Source organism: Morchella sextelata (assembly GCF_020137385.1).
Source record: "Morchella sextelata strain SCLS chromosome Unknown scls_5, whole genome shotgun sequence".
Lineage (NCBI taxonomy): Eukaryota > Fungi > Ascomycota > Pezizomycetes > Pezizales > Morchellaceae > Morchella > Morchella sextelata.
In genome coordinates, this window is record NW_025408620.1 from 112,111 (window position 1) to 126,096 (window position 13,986).

Genomic DNA, 13,986 nt, shown 5'->3' on the forward strand with positions numbered 1-13,986 from the left:
CGTATATCTAGTTTTCACCGACGGAGAAGCAATATAACGAAAAATAAATCTTGTAATACATACACTTTGTTACCTAATAGAGTCCGGAGTAAGTAAATAAATACCCTTCTGGTCTGGCGGGCGTCCCCTGATGACATTACTAGTATACGAGCACATCGCGCAAAAACACCCGATAGGTATAATTGTACAAGCACTCTCCCAACCCTGCGCAAAACACTTAAATACCCGAATCAATAAGACCTCACCCCTTCACACTTGAGCTGTCAACAGACCCCATTTAAACGAACAAACAACCTTCTGCGCGTGCTCACGATGAATAATCATACCCAACCCTCCACAAAGGCGTTGACAGTAATGGATAAAGGGATAGGTATATAGATAGGCCAAACAACACAACGTTTCCCGCTATCAACAACCCTGTCCTGTCATCAATGACAGGTCGCTAATATCGGTCGAGTGACCACTAATGATTGCGTGCACTGCCGATCCAACCGCCAACCCTAACCCACCCGAGCTGTCACCAAAACCGACTCCTGCGCTCCATTCCGGTGTTTTCTAAATATCCGATTTGAGGGCTTAATTGTTTCACGATAACGATGTTATCTTATCCATCCATCCACGGCGTAGTCAGTCGTCTTGTTACGGCTGGCTGGGTAGCCCCTGACGAGAATGAGCTAGCTTGCCCGAGAGCCGGAAATAAAACACCCTTTCAAAGCGGGAATGGGCCGTGGGGGGGTGGGGGTATATAGATACAAGTAGCTCCCTATGGTCCGCCTGAGCTGTCACCATGTCCATATGATTCTGAGCCAGCTCGCTTCGAGTCATTCCATCAGTACGATTACTGCGTTCTTCAACAGCCCTCACAGATACCTTTTTTAGTGGCAAACAGTAGCTATACGTCGCTCCAGTTTTGCATGTCACCAACATTCCCGAGCTCTCATGGGAAACAACGACCGCCGGCCTGAATATCAATACCCCCCGAGGTAGTCGGAACATACCCAAATCCTCCATCCACCCACGTACCCAATCCGGCCAAACCGCAGACTCTCGTGATAATGATAGTCCATCCTCCAAAACATCCGCAATGATTACTCACTGTACGGCGCGGCCCGGACCCAGTCCCTATGCGTACGTTTCAATCAAGTGCAACTCCACTCCGGATCGATCCCTAATTACTACACCACCTTCGAATTCCTGTCAAGAATCTCACTGAGCAAGTAACCGTATTATCAATCACCATATATCCACACACGCAGAAAAAAAAGTTTCGTTTCGGCGCGGTGTTTCCTCATATCTAGGTAGCTCGCTGTGCATCGTAAACGGAACTCCACTACCCACCCCAGTCCTAGGAACCCTGCACCCCTATTTCCCTACAACTGGCACAGGCTTTCGTGCGCGCCGATAAGCTTACATACCACGCAGCCAGCCTGTAGATCCCCACGGCACATCAGTGAGTAATCAGGCAGATATATCACTCTACTACCCTTATCCTTCCTTCCTTCCATCCTTCCTTCTAGTAGTAGTTTCAATCACCTAATCGCACACCTCGCAGCCGTGATCTGATCAGTGATATGATATTACTTCTCTCTCCCGTCGGCTTGGGCTGGTTCCGGGACCGTGGGGGGAGTAGGGAGCGGGAAACTTGGTGTGCCGTGTGCCCCTATTTTTGGTGGGTGTCGGCCGTGCGTTGGTTTTCGGGATCGGGATGCCGTGGTGAATCGAACCCCTTTTCGCCGGTGCCGAGTCAACCCCCTTTTCGGTTCTACAATGTGAATCATGGGTGTTTTCTCGAGTGATCTATGAATAGAGCCCCACTATCGTACTGACCGTAGTAAAAAGTAGTAGTAGTCTGCTGGAATTAGAACCGTCTCTGGCGTGAAAAAAATATATGATTCCCATCTCCTATGTCCCCTTTCTTCCCCATCAAAGGTGCTCTCAATTCCGAACCCATAACCGTCCGTAGAATGCCGAAATAATCCGCAAACCCGACCGAGGTGTTATCGCTGCCGAAGCCACTGCCGTCCTGGGGCGTGGTGGGGCGTGGTGGGGCGTGGGGGATGGGTTCGATAACCTAATCCTAATCTTCCCACACAAATTCGAGACAGTCGTAGCTACTCTAGTGATCATTGACCGTTTATCCTTAGCTGTATCCAGGTAAAATATCCCCAATATCCGCCATATATTCCGTCCACCACTACCACCACCACAATATGAGCATGAGTTGTTATTGTTTGTCGAAAGCAAAGAAATATGGCAGTCGTCCCAGGTGGGAACGTGATATATAGCTATTGTAGAAGTCAATGTGGTAGAAGAGAGCCGGGGGGGGGGGGGGGGGGGCAGAGCGAGAATTTGTAGTGGATAGAGCCCAATACTCATGGGCCCAAGTTAAGATACCCAGAATTCAACTCCAAGCTGATGTATGCCCTACCGCCCACGATTCCTGATGCCACAAGTGGAAGCCCTGGCCTAGACCTCCATCATTAGCACCCACGATCGATCGGCACCCCCCAGGACGGCCAATGTTTGACGTCTGTCGCTCCCAAACCAGCCCGAACACCATAAACAAAACCCACCCAGCCCACTTCCATCATGCGCGAGCGAGCGAGCAGCTCTTATATATCCCGCTAGGTTGATGTACTTTCACGTCACTCTCTCACATGCAGAAAAGAAAAAACAACACAAATTGATCACCGGTCCGGGTGTTTTACTCATGAGGAATGTGTACTCCGTCGGAAATGAAACATTTACAAATCGATCGGAGGAAAGAAAAAAAAGAAACCGTCACGTCAGAGTCGCTACGTAGCTAGGTACATACGGTCGATCGGGATATTCGAAAAGAGCTCACATGCATCATCTCTCGGGGGTCAGGATTGGGGGGGGGGGGGGAGATTTCCGTCCACGAAGATCATCAGAGGATTCTTCGTGATTTGATGCGATCGGAGCTTTTGTGGATGATGGGGCGTGCAGCTGCTGTTACGAGCTTTGGATCTCGGGTATGTAGCGATCGCATAGCTTGGACGTTGAGGTCTATGTATCTGTATCACGGAATATTTTGTGCAGCTAGGTTACGTATACGCATCCGCTACGGTGAGACCAGTGTGTCCTGATGCTGCCTGCCCTTCTGTAAGCTAGGAGGAGGAGGAAGAGGAGGAGGTGGAGGAGGAGGAGGAGGTGGAGGAGGAGGAGGAGGAGGAGGAAGAGGAAGAATTTGTGTCTCTATCCATTGATCCAAACTACCCAGCTATTCCACCAACACACTCGTTCCTGTCCCCCATCACACTCCATCACTCGAGTTCTCTGTTAGATATTGCAATCCCAACTGAGCTTAAACCGGCTCCTTAATCCCGAATCTGCGGCAACAACCGTTTTCTGTAAAAGGAGGATGCCGCCCCTAAACAACTCGCAATTCCCCCAACCGCGTAATAGCAGCTACATTTAAGCCAAATCTCACGACTGACACGCAAATAACACAAAGTACCCATGAGAGCTAAAACATCGTGTATTGCCATAGAACATCTCTAGCTCCGGCAATTGAAGTGCCGCGCTATGACCATCCAGTTGACGTTGACCCATTCTGCCATGCATGCAAGCAACGTGCGAACGAGAGCCCCAAACCAAAGAAACGGTATCTCCGCTTAACTAACCTTAACTTGCTTGTAACCTTCCGCCAACAGCACTGACATGCCCATCTCACCCCCCCCCCCCCCCTTTTTTTTTTTTTTTTTACCGGGTGCTCTGCCCTATTGGCGCAGGAACAGAACTCCACCTCTAGATCTGGCTTGTCTTCGGTGCACACTCACTTCGGTCGCCTCTTGTCTCTCGACGACGCTTGAGGCTTGCCCCCAGTGGCTCGAGAGGGAAACTACACCGCGGGCGCACAACTCCTATTTTTTGTTCACGAGGTCTGTGAGAAACAACTCCCAAGCTCGAGCTGCCGTATGGGAAAAGGGTACTGAAGACGTGTAGGTAAAGTGCTTCTACTCTACATGGACAGATGCGGCATTGTCGCGGGAAGAGAGAGACATGCGTTGTCTAGCCCTATGCACACTTGAACTCTTGAACTTGCGAAATGCGAACAAGATCTTCCCCTGATTCAACAGAAGGGACAAACAAACTATGCAAGATCCGATTCTCAACCGTTTTTTCCCCCATTTCGCCATCGAAGATCGATAGGGTTTGGGAACGAAAGGAAGCAAAAAAAAAAAAAAAGAGCTTTCCCAACTGCTTTGGTGTGGGGCAAACCGATGGTATTGAAGCTATTCGGAATCGGAGATGAGGGGGGGTGCAGATCTCAATGCCGAGAGGGGGACCCGTGTGTCTAAAATGTCTTGCCCGGCGACTCCCGTTCGGCGGCACGGGGGACATGCTCAATCAGCGCTCAACCACCGTTGATCAGGTACCGTTTTCGGCGTATCGAAATGATCTATGGGTTTGCGATGCTGTCTGAGAAGGCAAAAAAGAACAATTACCAACTACTGCAGGAACGAGCATGTCTAAGCTTTTTGCGGGCTCCTGAATGACCTTCAAAGGCCAATGAGTCTTTGGGGAGGGAATATATAGTGAGTGACTTCTCCCCCGAATCTGTTTCCTTCGTTCCTCATCAGCTTCAATCCAGCTCGACCACTCCCACACTCTTTATTCCACCCCCTCGAGGTTCGCTCTTTACTGACCTCTTACCAATTTCCAAAAATATAGACACTCTTTTTCTATACCTTCGCTTTCTACTACACATTCAAAAAAGTATTTTTTTATTACTCAACAACCTAAATATAATCTTTAAAGATGCGTTACTCTATGGTATTGGCAGCTATTGTCTGCGCGACAACTTTCGTCTCCGCCGCCCCTTTGCCCTTGCCCCACGGCCCCGACGTCGCTCTCCCTTGTATTGATGACTGTGTCAAGAACCTTGTGGGAAACAACGTCGAGAACAACACCGAGGGTCTCCCAGAGCTTCCAAGCGGATCTGATGTTCCCAGCGGTGGAGCTCCTGCCGTCCCCAACGGCGGTCTCCCATCAGCACCAACTGCTCCGGGTCTCCCCCACCCAGATGGCGGTCTCCCATCGGCACCAACTGCTCCGGGTTTCCCCCACCCAGACGGCGGGATGCCTTCTCTCCCAGGATCCCCCGTAGCACCCGGATCACCCGAGTCTGTGAACACTCCTCATGCACCCAACGTCCCGGGTAGTCCCCACGATGGTCTTCCATCAGCCCCGACTGCTCCAGGTTTCCCCCACCCTGACGGCGGCCTCCCAACTGGCGGCCTCCCAACTGGCGGTCTCCCAACTGGCGGTCTCCCAACTGGCGGTCTCCCAACTGGCGGCCTCCCAACTGGCGGCCTCCCAACTGGCGGTCTCCCAACTGGCGGTCTCCCAACTGGCGGTCTCCCAACTGGCGGCCTCCCAACTGGCGGCCTCCCAACTGGCGGTCTCCCGACCGGTGGTGTCCCAACTGGCGGTGACTCTTCGGTCCCAGGTCTAGATGGCATGCCGGGCCAGTCCAACGAGTCCAATGGCATTAACGTTGTCCAGATCAACACTGCCGGTAGCCTTGTTTCCGGACCTACCGATGGTCTCTCTGGGCTTCCAATTGGCGGTGCCCCCGGACTCCCATCCGGCGGTCACTCCGATGAGGGCCACGACCATGACAGCCCCGTCACCATCCCCGGTGACGAGGGCGATGACAGCGACCACGAGGGTGAGGACAGTGACAACGAGGATGATGACAGCGACCACGAGGGCGACGATGAGGGTGTCACCACCCCTGGCGACAGCGACAACGAGGACGACGACAGCGAGGAGGACGGTAGCGAGCCTTCCGGCCATGGAACTCCCTCAGTTCCATCTGTCCCGTCGACTGATGCTCCCTCCCACCCATCTGTCCCATCGACTGGTGCTCCCTCAGTCCCATCTGTCCCATCGACTGGTGCTCCCTCAGTCCCATCTGTCCCGTCGGATGATGCTCCGTCCCACCCATCTGTCCCGTCAACTGATGCTCCCTCCCACCCATCTGTCCCATCTGCCCCGTCGACTGATGCTCCCTCCCACCCATCTGTCCCATCTGTCCCGTCGGCTGATGCTCCGCCCCACCCATCTGCCCCGTCGACTGATGCTCCCTCCCATCCATCTGTCCCGTCTACCCCATCCACTGATGCTCCCTCGGTCCCAGCTACCCCTGAGCACCCTGTAACTGATGGGAATGCCCCATCTATGCCTGAAGGCGGTGATTACACTCACCCAGAGGGTGGCCAGACCAACGAAAGTAATGGCATCAACGTTATCCAGCTCAACAACGCCGGTGGGCTCGTCGGTGCTCCTTCTCCCAGTGGCCTCCCATCCGGCAGTGACCTCCCATCCGGCAGTGACCTCCCATCCGGTGGTGACCTCCCATCCGGTGGTGACCTCCCATCCGGTGGTGACCTCCCATCCGGTGGTGACCTCCCATCCGGTGGCGCTCCTTCGGTCCCCGCCGGTGGTGCTCCTTCGGTCCCCGGTGCCTCTGATGTAACTTCCGAGCTCCCCCACGTTGAAAACCCTGTTCCCTGTGTGGGCGAGTGCCTCGGAAAGGCCACTGACGGCGCTCACCTTCCTGGTGCCCCATCTGCCCCATCTGCTCCTCACTGTAAGTTCTATGCCTCTAGTCTACAATGCTTGAATCATACTAATGTGAATATAGTCCCCGATGTCATTCCTGACAAGGAGGTCTCCGTTGCCGACTGCAGAGACAACAAAGTTGTTTCCGTTAAGAAGGAGGGTCACGAGGTTGAGGGTGAGGTTGTAGGATACGAGGTTGAGGCCGAGGGCAAGCACGAGCACCCCGATGCCGAGGGTGCCGCGAAGGGTGCTAAGGAGACTGCCACTGGTGACATCCACCAGGATAAAGAGGTTGATGCTGGTACCGCTGAGGTTGAGTTCGAGAACCACAACAACGATGACTAGATTGTCTGTCGTTGATCGAATCGTATCATGTTGTGTATTATTTTCCCTATGTCCTAGGTTGAAAGATCTAATGGTTGTTTTGTAATCACTTGCACTTTTTTTTATGTGGAATAGTTCTCACACAGTCCTTTTTGTTGTTTGTTGTTTTTTCTTCGATTCGTGTATCATTTTTAGTGGAATTGAGCGAGCTTGAAGGTTGATTATTAGACATGAAATTCAGTTAAATTTGTCCTCAAACCTTTTTTTTTTTTTTGAAGCTCTTGGTCTTGTCACTAATTATTAATTGTTTCTACTTGGGTTGTTGGTATTGGTCATCCTTGCTGGTCATCGTGATTTCCTTGAGAACAATCTGAACGAGATCAAAACTTAACCTTACCGCTGAGAGTCTTTCAGCGGAATTAAACCCTAACCCTGACCAATCCTCACAAGTAATAGATATTCTATTCATCCATGATACAGCTTACTTAGCGCTCTATTCCGAGAAGACTAGTGATCGTCAACTTCTAGATGGATAAAATAGAGTACCACGGATGGAAACATACCGGCAATATTCAGGATCTTATTTATATAAGCGATTAAAAAATGATGTAATTGCGCAGTGGAGCGTTGTCTTGTTTACTGGTCCGCCATGATACAGTCTGGGTTTTTCTTGTCCGCTTCGAACATGCAAATTATATCTTGAGATTGGTAATGATCATTCTGACAACTAATTGTAAAAATTACAGGGATTTGTTCCGGGCGATTTGCGAATACTTCAGACTCGCGAATGGACTTGGCAAATTCGCGAATAGACTTGAGGTATCCGCGAATGGACTACTTGCCTCATACATCTGTGGCTGGGCCAGTCTATTCGCGAACAGCATGGGCAAAATGTAGTTTTAGTAAAATATACATATATTTCTTCGCCAATAACTAATAACGAATTAGGTCTACATATATCTAACAACCTCTGGAGCCTCAGGGGACCTCTTCAACCTCCAGCGACCTCAACGAATTCAAATAGCTCAAGAAGCGGACCTGTATTAATAATTGGCACCTCCGCGATACATAGGAAAATTTGTAAATGCTAGCGAACCCAAGGACCCGATTAGAATCACCCACACGACTTTCAGTACCTAGGGTTCTGCATGGTGTGGTCCAGGAGGACGAATGTACTTGCGTCCTTGCCCTGAGGACTTCCAGAGTCAATTCCAAATACAATTCTTGGCTATTATACACACTTGATATGCTCTAATCTAGTGATGGGCACAATACAAAACAAGATGATATTTGAGCAATTTTCGTCTTTTCTCGTGGATTATAGAAGGTAGTCTCAGAATTAACAATACTTGAGCCATGTATTGTGCAAAGTCTCGAGACTTAGGGTCAGGGTCAACTAGTCGAGCTTTCGTATCAGTTTACCTTACAATGATATTTTTTTTGCATGAGGACTTTTAGGGGAACCCATAAAAACTAGATTTTAAAGCTGGTATGGAGATCATAGACGATCACTCGCAAGTTTCGAAAAGTCTTGAGACCAGATATTTTCTGTTTTGTCTTGTTTTATCTTCTCTCTCTCTCTGGTTCTGTTTTTTTTTGTGTCGTATCTCGGGACAAAGTCTCAAGACTTTTCGTCTTGTGCCCATCACTACTCTAATCGGATGAAGTCATGAATAAAATATACCTTAATTCATTTTAAGAAATATCACTTTTTACTCTACCGGATACTAAGGTTCCAAAATTAGGTTTTACTCCCTGTTCCCCAGTCCATTCGTCAATGGACCGGTCTGGTCACAGATGTATGGAGTCAGCAGTCCATTCGCAGATCCGAGGTATTCGCCAATCGCCCGGAACAGGTCAATAGGAATAAGTCATACAACAATCTAAGGATATGTATGTAATGTAGCGACACGTACACATCGTCACGGGCATTTGATAGTGTGAAATAACTTGGTGTGGTCAATGATAGCCAAGCCACGTCTATAGAATCCTTAGTGCGGGATCCAGGAGTGGCGAGGAGCTAAACTTGACTAACTATAGTACAAACTACAACTATATACACATATTGAGTACTTCAAGAATTCCAGTGATACTTTCGGGCACAGTACCTAGTACACTCAGCGCTTATATGCTGGTACAGACATAACTCGACTGAACGTATGTACAGCCGCATTCGAAAAGTACTGGCACCCTACTGTATTGGGTTCATGAATTGTAGCCCACCAACGTACAACCATGGCACTCGCGCATACTCAGCTTATTGACAGGTATGACCGCAATAGAGACATTGCAGCTCTCTCTGATAACGGTATCGAATATGAGAATTGCAAAGCAGAAAGGACTGCCTCTTGAGTTTGGCCCGGAGGTGCCAAAACTTTTCGAATGCGGCTGTACTGTACGTATCGGATGGATGCACGAGGGCGAGTGATATCTCATGAATATTGGGGGCACGACGAGAAATCTATCGAAAGCTTGAGATACATAGATGAAATGCCGAGGAAGAATGAATGATACTGTATGTAGCGACCATCTAAGTTCGTATAGACCCTTTTTTGTCAGAAGAGAACCATTCGCACAGTACTGCATATGCGCATGCCTGACAAGCCCTAGAGTTCGTACAGTCATGGGTTGACTGACAAAACACATACACTCTGTCCAGGTGGCCGAGGATGGATGTGATAAGGTGCAATGTTTGTAGTAAAAACAAAATATGACACCAATGACATTCAGGAAGCTTCGTACAGAGTCTGCCCTGACATCCAATGAAAATTGTACACTCCTCCATTTTCCTGACATGACAACTGATGCTAAAGGGTAGGTACTCTATATATAGGTACTGTGATCATCGAGATACCCACTGAACGATCTCGTGTGCGTGCGCGCTCGGCGCCGGTAGCTCTGTATAGCTGTAGGAAGGGAAATCGAAATATCGTCGCTACACCAGCTACATGCAGCCTCTTGCTTGGCGCATGCCTCTTGAGCGCGGGTTTCCTTCACATATTGAATAAACTTGGCGCTTGTCTTGCCAAATAGTGTTGAGATTTCAACAAGAAATTTCGATCCATAAACAGTGAATTTTGACGCCAAGACTGTCAATCTGCAAAGCACCAGATTCTGAGCATGTTTACGCCTACCAGGTGAGAGGCTTTTTCTGTGCGCACGAAGTTTCTTCACATCAATTACGTAATATAGATCTAGATTCATTAAGTGTTATCCACTTGTTTTATGTCACGTATGAGCCCCCGATATTATATATTATATTAGAGAGTTGAGAGGCGGGTACTTCCCCTCACACCTCTCACGCTCAGCTATGCTTCCCATCGATATTTCACTCCTTGATAACGTCTCCGGTATTAAAACCGACCATACCCCCACGATATATACACAATATACCACCTAAAGCCTCTTAGATCAGCTACAACAAGACTTCCCTCGGAAACTGAACATAAAATTTCCAAGAACTATTTTCTCAATGGATGCCCCAGGTGGAGCTAATGCCCTGATAAAAGGTGATTTTGTATGCAGGCCTTCATGGTGGATTGATGTTGTTAAATTCTTCGTTCTCAACATCGGGCTCCACGCACTGACAGTTAAACACGGGCCCGGGCCGGGAATATTGCATAAAACTGTCAATATCACCAACTCTATTCTCTTACCTTATTCCGGCATTGGTAGTGCACTGGCCACCGTGGGCTGGCGCCTAGTCCGTTATGTCGAAAAACACCCTTTGGATGTTGCTAAGAGGGCAGGTGCACTGTGAATGGTGCAGCCTGGGCCCTATGCACCTGCTCAGTAAATATGAACTCTTCTAGTATTAGCTAACACGGGCTAATTACATGTACAACTAGGCGAGCAATATTGCCAAATATAGTCGATATTCACGGCCAGCATCCGGTGCCATCTGTGAGCATCTGGAGTCAGTTAAAGACTTCTTGGCTGCCCAAAAATAAATCATCATATGCATCACAAATAGCTCCTTGTCATTTGGAGGAAGTTCCCACTTGGTTCACGGCAAAAAATTTAGATTATCGAAGGGGGGAGGATCTTCAGATCCCACAATCTAAGTTAAACCTCTGTTACAACTATCCTATCATTAAGGTCATTGCAGCCATTCTCCAAACACTTTATGGATCATATGAGGTCTTCAGAGTAGGCGAATCCCAGTTCGAGAGGTACGGTTTTGCGGCATATTCTTTAACAATCATACCATATATAATCGTGTCTCTTGTCAATTTGATGGCCGCATTGATCGAACCTGAATACCCTACGATGTACCTTGTCTATTATGGAGGTGAGACATGGCCCGAAGAAGGAGATAGTAGTGTCATTCACAAGGACTTGGATGAGGAGGAGTGTCCTGCTTCTGTCGGAACTCATAGGTATCATCGTTTGAATATAAGCTAAGGTGTGTATTATGCGCTGATCTGACTCCAGAGTCCAGAACAAAATCATAAAGAACCAGACACTAATGAATTGACGTGGTGCGTAAAGATACAAGCTACCCTCATCACGGATACCAGACAGGAATAACAGGCGCAGTTGGGAAAGTGTATGGGAAAGTGCCGAGGACTGAATGGGAAAGAATATAATCTGAGGTACGTATAGAAATTTCCGGGGTACTTTATTCCTACTCGTAGTAGAAGGGGCGCTGTACTTTGGGTAGAGTATACCTACACGTTAGACAATGCTTAGCTGTTGGTGGGCTCGAGGTAAAGAATAAGAGGTGTAGCTGGAGGTTGACACCCTACCGTATGATATGATATATATAGTACAGCGCTTTTCCCCCGATAAGTAGAAGGACTTCTGGCGGTGCTGACACAAGTGTCCCTGAAGAATGAATATATGTATAAGAGAGCTGAAAAAGGGCCCATGTACACGCGGGTCGTTTTTACTATCGGTTGTGTCGGATTAATAGCTTTGATCGCTGCTCCATATGTCGTTATCCAACTCTTGACGGGCTTCAAACACGGTGATCACGATACTACAAGTCAACAAGCTTGGCTGATGTCTTGGCTTATATTTGGTCAGATATTCGGCATTTTAAAAATGCGTACTGGGAGAGGGTCTATCAGTCAGTTCTTAGGCGATTCGATTAATGATCCCTCACGGTTCAAGAGAGCGTTCTTTGCAGGTTCGGCAACCCCGGAGGGGCTCTTATTTGAACTCATTACAACACTCGTACTCTCTGTTGCTACCTTTGGTGGATTTACGGTTGTTTCGAAGATGATACTGCAGGAGGAGGTTTGCACGAGTATCTGAGTATCACGTTAAGGTGGTAAAGGTGAGGCTCTTGTGTAACTGTCTAAAACATTCAATTTCATACCTGTCGTCAAATTTAACATGCTTTTATGGGTTTAGGATCGAAGCTGTGTGGTGGTTAGGAATAGAAAGGGGCTAACGGTACCGGTGCCGAATATTGTGCTCTTTCTATTTTCTCTTCCTTATATCTTTCTCCTTCATCCTTTGTCCCTCTGTTCGTACAAGTTATCTATTTCCGTTCTCTTTTCATCTATTTAGTATCTATTAACGAAAGTCCCCGTCCCAAACGGGATGTATGTTTATTCCGAATTATCAATTGCTTCATATATTCATATGATAATGGACGCTAAATCTGTGTTTCGATCATTGAGCAGACGTATCCCTTAAGCTGTTACCTAAATGCTGCCAACATGAGACATCGTAACATCAGGCAGCCTCGCACGAAAGCTACAGAACTGAGACATGATACTTGGCAAAGTTGATAGCTTTAATAGCATAAGGGATACGTATGTAAATACTGGTTTTCGAATGCCACTGAGTGAACAACTGTGATATCCGGGCCGACTTTGGAAACGCCAGATGTGAGGAGAAGTGGGTTATTCCAATAGAATCGTATATACCCCATAGAAGGTTTTACGAGAATCGTCAATGCTACATGTAATTATGTTAGGATCCAGGAAGTCCGTCTCGGATGGTGCCGGCACACATTTACAGCCATTTTCCAAAGTTTTCGAATTTGCCCTACACGCCTGCATCATGACCTTATCTAAACTATATAGTCTTCCTCATCGTCACCAGGAACGTTTTCTATTGGCTGCGTATTATTTCTAATATTGGTTGCATATCATTACACAAGTAGACAAAGAACTATTCCCGAGATGGAAGGGAACTGGCATTAAAAGGCATGTAGCTATTGCAATTGATGGATATAAAGAACAAACACTGACAGAACTACAGCCATACTTTTATATATCAAGGTCGAATTTCCCTGATAGCATTTTATCATGAACTACATGTACATACTAAAGCTACTCATTGAATGACTTAGAGTGCATACTAGAGCTAATAAATCGCAGATTACCTATAAGGAGAGATGGAGATGAGGTTTAGTGCGTGCCTGTACGTTTGGATGACCCAATAATCCAGAATGACAGCAATAATCTAAGAAATTACTATCGCAGTACCGCCCGCACCTTCATTCCTCACTACATTTGGGCGGCCGGAGGCCGCACTCCGCTTGTATATACATAAACTAGAACGACTAGAATACCTTAAATCAGCTTATATCGGTCAGAAGAGTAGCCCGACAACCCGCGTGTTCCGTGACCATGGGAAGTAAATATATACTTAAGTTGGAAATTAAAGGCGCGACTTGTACCATGAATTCCTAAGTAAATTAGAACCTAGCCATGGCCTAAGTAATAGCTCGCTCTATAGTGATATCGATATCGGAGACTACAGTGCGGTTACCAAGAGACATAGGTGTGTAAACTCGATACCCTGTATATACTGATTATCCAAACGCCACATTGAATCGCATGCATAGCGAAATCAGATTGTCTATAGTAAAGCTGTGTCCGATGGGATATCTGGTGTTAAACTCGCCTTATATACCAACGGGCCAGTCACGGACGGTTGAATATCAGTATTTGTGCCTAATCGATTATCCCCCGCACTTCCAGAAGTGAATGTCATCCCCGGAACAAGAAATGAGCAAGATCTTGTCTCGTTTCGTCTCGTCTGACCCACACCGCAGGTATTATAGGGGTCTTCAGATAGGCGTGCATCCATTAACGATGGCGTGATCTAAAC

The 13,986-nt window shown here is 47.7% G+C and overlaps 2 protein-coding genes across 2 annotated transcripts; one reads left to right on the forward strand and one right to left on the reverse strand.

Moving 5' to 3' along the window:
* Positions 1–2,930: 2,930 nt before the first annotated feature.
* H6S33_010555 (uncharacterized protein) lies at positions 2,931–6,936 on the forward strand (the record flags this gene model as incomplete). The annotated part of the gene is made up of 10 exons (XM_044842156.1): positions 2,931–2,993; positions 3,133–3,299; positions 3,512–3,656; positions 3,773–3,902; positions 3,967–3,971; positions 4,289–4,396; positions 4,530–4,559; positions 4,696–4,740; positions 4,783–6,619; positions 6,674–6,936. 10 exons carry the CDS (start codon positions 2,931–2,933, stop codon positions 6,934–6,936), a joined length of 2,793 nt encoding a protein of 930 aa, XP_044696485.1.
* Positions 6,937–13,379: 6,443 nt separating this feature from the next.
* H6S33_010556 (uncharacterized protein) lies at positions 13,380–13,965 on the reverse strand (the record flags this gene model as incomplete). The annotated part of the gene is made up of 4 exons (XM_044842167.1): positions 13,380–13,435; positions 13,522–13,561; positions 13,645–13,683; positions 13,780–13,965. 4 exons carry the CDS (start codon positions 13,963–13,965, stop codon positions 13,380–13,382), a joined length of 321 nt encoding a protein of 106 aa, XP_044696486.1.
* Positions 13,966–13,986: the final 21 nt, after the last annotated feature.